The 7009-nt window shown below is 48.0% G+C and overlaps 1 protein-coding gene across 1 annotated transcript; it reads right to left on the bottom strand.

Moving 5' to 3' along the window:
* Nucleotides 1–4405: 4405 nt before the first annotated feature.
* On the bottom strand, nucleotides 4406–6754 carry LOC125516933 (heat shock cognate 70 kDa protein-like). Its single transcript, XM_048682190.2, has 2 exons — nucleotides 6514–6754; nucleotides 4406–5865 (listed from the first exon to the last, which is right to left on the bottom strand). The coding sequence occupies exons 1-2, from the start codon at nucleotides 6737–6739 to the stop codon at nucleotides 4406–4408; spliced, it is 1686 nt and encodes a 561-aa protein (XP_048538147.1). The 5' UTR covers nucleotides 6740–6754.
* Nucleotides 6755–7009: the final 255 nt, after the last annotated feature.

Here is a 7009-nt window from a genome sequence, read left to right as displayed (position 1 = left end):
TGGTTTAGTTGAAGTTAAACCATCAATCGTCTATGCCGGAGCTGATCTCTTTATTGCCGCTACCCAGGCCACACAAGTATATTATCTGCCTTACCCATGCCAGAAAGAGTACCTAAAGGGTTGGGAAGTTGTATTCAAGGTGTCGCCACATGGTAAGCTACCGGACCCAAACGATGATGATTACTACAACATAAACCCCATGACATAAGAGGGAGTGTTCTTTCAAGAGGAACATGATGACGTGGTCCGAAACAAGGAGGAGGATGACTTGGGTTATGTTGACCTGGACCCAAACGACGACGATGCACAGATAGATAGTAAGGCAGTTGTGAATCAAATAGACATAATTATGCTTGAAAAGTTAATTGAAGACGCTGATGATGAGGAAGAGCCTCCACCTCCGTCAGACAACGCAGAAGATATGCGTGATAGTGATGATGAGACCGGTCGACAAATAGATTACAATAGTGATGATTCATATGGGTTCTAGAAAATGTAAGTTCTTTTAATGATGATTGAGGTAGATTACAACAGTATGCTTAATGTGCTCTTCTGTTATTAATGTTCTTTTCTGTATGCTTAATGTGCTCTTTTGTTATTAATGTTCTTTTCCGTATGCTTGTTTATTTGATATCCTTACTAATTGTTTATTCTCTTGTTAATGCAGGTTTGCTAATCATGGGCAAGTCCAGCAGCGCCGGTTTCCTCAACAAATTCAAATCACTTACTCTGAGTGGACGAGCCCACAAGGTCCCCCCCTGACTACGCGATGATGACACCTCACAGGGAGGTCGAGGGATCGGGGGAGGAGATCCTAGAGGAGGAGGGGGTGGGGGTGATCCCCTAGAGGAGGAGGAGGTGGGGGGAGAGGCACCCGGGGCAAAAAACTCCGGGCCGTGTCCGAAATAGGAGGGTCTTCTTCGATGCCCTCCTATACTGAGGCACCTTCTGAGTCTGAGGAGGAGGTGTATGTTCCTGATGGCGAGGGGGAGGAGGCCGAGGAGGAGGAGGCCGAGGAGGGTGAGGAGGAGGAGGGTGGTGGAGGGGAGGTTGACCCCGAGTTGTGGGGTGACTTCCCGCCGGGTGCTCCGAAGGGGTGGCTGCGTGGTACTGCCAGAGTACCTACACCACCTTCTATCGAGGCGCACAAGTGGCTCATTGAACCTGCGGGGACAGAGTAAGTGCCTCTCAATCATATTTTCAACACATGACAACATTTTCTTGTTATACACATGGCAATCCTTTGATTCTTTTGCAGGAACTAGATCCTTCACGGAAAGGGCCGTAAACCGAACGGCCTTATCACTGTCCTGTTGAAGGAGTTTTGGCCGGGCCCATTCTGCCCGCGGCCAGACAGGGACCCGGAGCTGCGGGTTTTGGCCACGAGCTGGGCCTACTATGAGGCTTACAACCACGCGGAGTACGGGACGACAGCCAAGGCTGTGATCACCAAATTTTGGGTAAGTTCTCTTCTGAATCACTTGTCTTCAGTTTCGTTCATAGTTTATCATTGAATCACTCAACTCATGCCTTGTTTGCTTCTGGTTATATGCATGATTGCAGCAACTCTATAGAGTTCTTGACGAGCACAAGGCCAGAGCCGACGTGGTCTTGCTGGCGGCTGCGAATAAGAAAGCTCGTCAGTTATAGTACGAGGTGCGTTGGGTTGCCGTCTCGCAGTACTACCACACCTACCTTCATCAAAATATGACCAAAACTCAAGCGCAGAAGCAACGACTTACCTTGAGCAGGGAGCAGTTCATGAAGGTAACTATTACTGACTTTTCATTGTTTCAAGCAGTCAATTATATGTTTCGTGCTCACATGCCATGCTTCCAAAATTTGCATAGGTGATTCCTCGTTGCTTCTATAGAAAGGATGACGGATGGGCGAGTTTGGTGGATAGGTGGCTCGGCGATGATGCAGAGTTTACTGCCAAGAGCAGCAAGGCCGGGCTAACCGTGGAAAAGATGGGACACACGACCAAGGAAACAGGAACCACTTGGGCTTCAAGGCCATGAAGGTATATCTATATGCATGATGCATTTTTGTTCTTCTTTACCGTAATGTCCTTATGTATGGCTAACTTCTGTTTGACTTTGCAGGAGGACAAGTTGAAGAGGCCGCTCTCAGACATTGAGTCGTGGAAGCTGGCCCGCGAGCGGAGTGATCGCAAGGACGGCGAGAGCCAGTACTACGGCAAGACCGAGGAGCACCTGGAGTCTTACACTCAGTAGTTTCAGAGGTTGCATCCGGATGTTCCTGACGTCGTCCAGTCTCAGATCGATGACACGGCGGTGGTGGCCATCCAGGGGAAGTCCCATGGCCGGTATCCGTGTTTCGATGGCTTGATCACTCCTTCGGTCTCGTAGACACGGCTTCGGGCTACCAACCCGAGTCCGTTAGAGTGTACGGGGCGTTCACAGCCTCCCTTAGCCCGCCAGCATGCTGTAAGTACTTCCCCTTTATCTTCTTTATCTCTAACTTTCTTAGTTTATTTTCAGCATTGCTACTTAGAAACAACCTAAATTTTGTAGACATATAAGGCCTTTGTCAAGCATAGGAATCTCGAGGTGCGGGAGTACTTGCAACGAGTGAATGCAAACCATGATTACAACCGTCAGATGATGACGGTTAGTTTTGCCCTCTTAAAACCAAGCTAAATTTTTGCACTTTCATTCCTTCTGACCTTCTAGTTTGCTTGTTTAACTAACATCCAGGCTATGTTGGGGTCTTGGAGCAACCGCACGGATCCACCACAAATGGGACCCCCCACCACCACCTACGGGAGAACGCCCACACGCGCCCACGTTCGATGAATGGGTGGCACTAGGCAATGATACTCCGGTTAGTACATTTGCCTAACTACTGACAAACTAGTTCTCGTTCATTCAACACTATCATATCATATTTACCGTTAGAATCTTCTCTCAAACATGCAGGGGACCGGTGGCTCGACTCATGCTTCGCCGACCCCAGTCACTCTGATCTGGCAGAGTGGTGCTGGTCTTGGCGGTGGCGGTTTTGGCGGCGGTGGTGGTTTTGGCAGTGGTGGTTTTGGCGGCGATGGTCTTGCCTGATGTCGATGATGATACCCATGCATGTGGTCGTCGTGACATACTTTTCATGTTCCTACTTGTTAGTTTCTTTAGATGACGATGATGATGTTCCATGTCTTGGAATACTTATGTTCATGAAGTTTCGCCGATGATGATCTTTAAATGATGAACTTGAGTGTGTTTAAATGATGATGATGATCTTTAGATGATGAACTTGAGTATGTTTAGATGATGATGATGATCTTGAGTATCTTTAGATGATGAACTGTCATATTTCTGCAAAATCCCATATTTTCTGGTTTGAAATGCTGTCAAAATGAATTGAAACAGAGAAAACAGAGAAAATATATAAAAAAAACAGCATAGATCTATGCAGACGGCAAAGGACTGCCGAGTAGCTGCCACGTGGTAGGGATATGCCGACGGCATAGATGTCATCGGCATATCTCTGCCACATGGCAGCCCGTGGTTTGTCAGCGCGTTTGACGGCGCCGTCAGGTGAAAATCATTGCCGACGGCCGTACGAACTCCATCGGCATATGTGCCTATGCCGACGGCTTTCCTATGCCGACGGTCTGACACATCTACGCTGACGTGATCTATGCCCTAAGCCGACGGCAAAAGGCCTATGCCGACGGCCGTCGGCTTCGATGGGGAGTCCGGTAGTGATAATACAGGTCTTGAGTCTACAAAGTGTCCTATACTCTGTGTGTGTGTGTGTGTGTGTGTGTGTTAAGTATCAGTGCTTCTATGTAGGAAGTCTAATAGGGTGGGTTTCCATTTCTTTTGTCTTTTGCCTTTCTGATCAGCATGATTGGCCAACTTTGTCCTGGCGAGGAAGCTGACTGTGTGCGTCATCAGTTTATCATCATCAGCTGGATCTTTGAAGCCATCCGACGCTCAACTTTAGTGTGACTGGTATAGCGATCCAGGATTTTGTCCAAAACTGCTATTAAACCCACAAGAGGGAGCATTTTAATAACAAAATAATTCTGGTCATGCTTTTTGATATACAGCATATATGTATGTTGTACTGGCAGTTTCTATTTTTTAACTATTGCGTACCAAAAAGATTAATTGTCAATTAATTGTCAATGTCTGCATAAATATGATTTTTTTAAGGGGGTCAGCCTCCTCTTCTAAAAAACATGTCAGGTGACAGGTGCACGTTTCGACAACTCCATTTAATCATACATTACTGAAAGTAGTCAAACAAAGATTCTTTCAATCACACTAGCCATGACAGATTAGACCATAGTTCAAAAGGGAAAAACTTAAACTAGGCGAGGAGGCTCATAACATCCATAAGCCCATGCCAGAAATTGCAGCATCACTAAAGCACCCATTTAGATATCAACCAATTCTGTGTGGCCGTTTTTCTCCATTTCCTTCTTGTCCTCTGAATTGTATTTGTTGGCATCACGCACCATCCGCTCGATCTCCTCCGCGCTGAGCCGCCCCTGATCTCTTGTGATAGTGATGTTGTTAGTGTTTCCCGTACTCATGTCCACCGCCGTTACCTTCAGAATACAGTCCGGATTGATTTCAAAGGTGACATTGACCTTTGGCACGGCCCTGGGAGCTCGGGAGATGCCACGGAGAGTGAACTTGCCGAGGAGGTTGTTGTCCACGGTCTCCGACCCCTCGCCCTCGTACACCTGAAAGAGTATCCTTGTCTGGTTGTCGTGGCAAGTCGTATAAACCTTGTCCTTCTTGACCGGGATGGTGGTGTTCCTAGAGATCACCACGCTCATCTCACCACCTTCCGTCTCCACTCCAAGCGAGAGCGGCGTGACGTCGAGCAGGAGCACATCCCGCACTTCCTCATTACCTTCACCGCTGAGGATCGCGGCTTGTACGGCGGCACCATAGGCGACGGCCTCGTCAGGGTTGATTTTCGTGCAGAGCTCTTTCCCTTGGAAGAAATCCTTGAGTAGCTCCCTGACTTTTGGGATCCGGCTGGAGCCACCCACGAGCACGACGTCGTGGATCTGAGACTTCTCCATCTTGGCGAGGCTGAGGCACTTCTCCACATGCACAATGCACTTGCGGAAGAGGTCCAAGTTGAGCTCCTCGAACTTTGCGCGAGTGATGGCACCGTAGAAGTCGATGCCATCATGAAGCGAGTCGATCTCAACGGTTGCCTGAGTCGTGCTCGACAGCACCCTCTTGGCCTTCTCGCAGGCCGTCCTGAGCCGCCGAAGCGCCTTTGGGTTTTCCCTGATGTCGTTCTTCTTGTACTTCTTAAGAAACTCTCGCACGAAGTGCTTCACCATGAGGTTGTTGAAATCCTCCCCGCCAAGGTGGGTGTTACCAGACGTAGACTTGACCTCAAAGACGCCCATGTCAATGTCGGCACCCGGATCAACTTTGACAATGGAGACATCCAAGGTTCCGCCACCAAGATCAAACACGAGAACAGTCTCCACTTTATCGCTGTCGGACATCTTGCCAAAGCCATAGGCGATGGCTGCAGCGGAGGGCTCGTTGATGATGCGCATCACGTTGAGGCCAGCGATGGCCCCGGCGTCAATGGTGGCTTGGCGCTGGGAGTCGTTGAAGTAGACCGGGACAGTAATCACCGCATTCTGCACCTTCCTACCGAGGTAGGCCTCAGCTGTCTCCCGAATCTTGCCAAGCAACATGGCTGAGATCTCCTCGGCCTCAAACTGCTTCTCCTCGTTCCTGTACTGCACCACGATCATCGGCCGGTCACTAGGACCTGAGACAACTTTGAAAGGCCACATCTTGATATCTCCCTGCACTGACTTGTCGCTGAATTTCCGGCCAATAAGGCGCTTCACATCTGAATAGAAGAAAGATTCATTGTGGATTAGTCATGTGGATTTTTTGCTCAAGATTTCTCAAAACAGGCACGTGCAATAGCGCCTTATTTAAAAAGTTAGTTCATATGTGTTTCAACTAATGTCCCTTAGGGCAGGACCTCTTCTAAACACTATATGATACAAATCACATACAGACACTGCCCTTTCATTTTCTATGCACGCACACCGGTCCAACGTGTTCTCCAACTTAATTAAAAAAAATATCGAAAAATTAAAACAAAAATACGTTCTTCAATGTGCCAAACCTGCTTAGCATGCACACATTCAATGATAAGAAGTTGCACGGTCTGCTTTAAGGGAAACTGAAGAAATGTACTTGCTCAACAATAAAACTAGAATTTATTTTTATTTTTTGCAGAAGTAAGAATTTCATTATCGTGTTGAGAAAAGAAACTAATTCAGGCAATTCTTTGAAGAATAAACCAACTTATCGCATAGAAAATGAGGATACACATCATACAAGAAAGCCAAAAACAATTCACAGATCTAACAGCGACTCGGTTAGTGGAAGAAAAGAAGATTCTAGGATGACAATAAATAAACAAAGAGTGTGGTTTTTCATGCATGCAGGAGTAGTTACTGGAAGATGTATGTGGTACGGTCCTTACCAAAGACGGTGTTGACGGGGTTCATGGCGGCCTGGTTCACAGCCGCGTCGCCTATGAGCCTCCAAGCCTCGGTGAAGGCAACGCAGGACGGCATAGTGAGGTTGCCCTGGTCGCTGGGGATAATCTCCACTCGGTTGTGCGACTGCCGCCACACGGCCATGCACGAGTAGGTCGTCCCGAGGTCGATGCCGATCGCCGGTCCCTCGTCGGACTCCATGCCCCCCATCTCCACGAGGTAGAGCTGTAGAGGCAGCGGAATGAAGAGTGTAGAAGCAGCACGGAGAAAGGGGAGCGCGATCTGATTGGGAAGCCAATGCGGCGCAGGGAATTTATAAGGTAGAGGAAGGCGAGCGGGCGTGGCGTTGTCTGCAGTGTGAAAACAAACAGGTTAGGGCATCTCCAATAGTTTGTATGTTAGCTTGTTGGTAAAATATGCCATGTCATCAACCAACATTTTAACATACAATAACTTCAATGGGTTGTATCTAGTTTGCCT

The sequence above is a fragment of the Triticum urartu genome, chromosome 6A, assembly GCF_056163025.1.
Source record: "Triticum urartu cultivar PI428250 chromosome 6A, HENAU_Tu73, whole genome shotgun sequence".
Taxonomy (NCBI): Eukaryota; Viridiplantae; Streptophyta; class Magnoliopsida; order Poales; family Poaceae; genus Triticum; species Triticum urartu.
The sequence above is the reverse complement of the archived record's forward strand: the minus strand, read 5'-3'. Positions and strand labels throughout refer to the sequence as shown.

Excerpts from the sequence above, each read along its gene's own strand:
- LOC125516933 (XM_048682190.2), bottom strand. The coding sequence starts at position 6,739 with ATGGGGGGCATGGAGTCCGACGAGGGACCGGCGATCGGCATCGACCTC. Across the intron at positions 5,866-6,513 it reads CCCCGTCAACACCGTCTTTG|ATGTGAAGCGCCTTATTGGC; the intron begins GTAAGGACCGTA and ends TCTTCTATTCAG.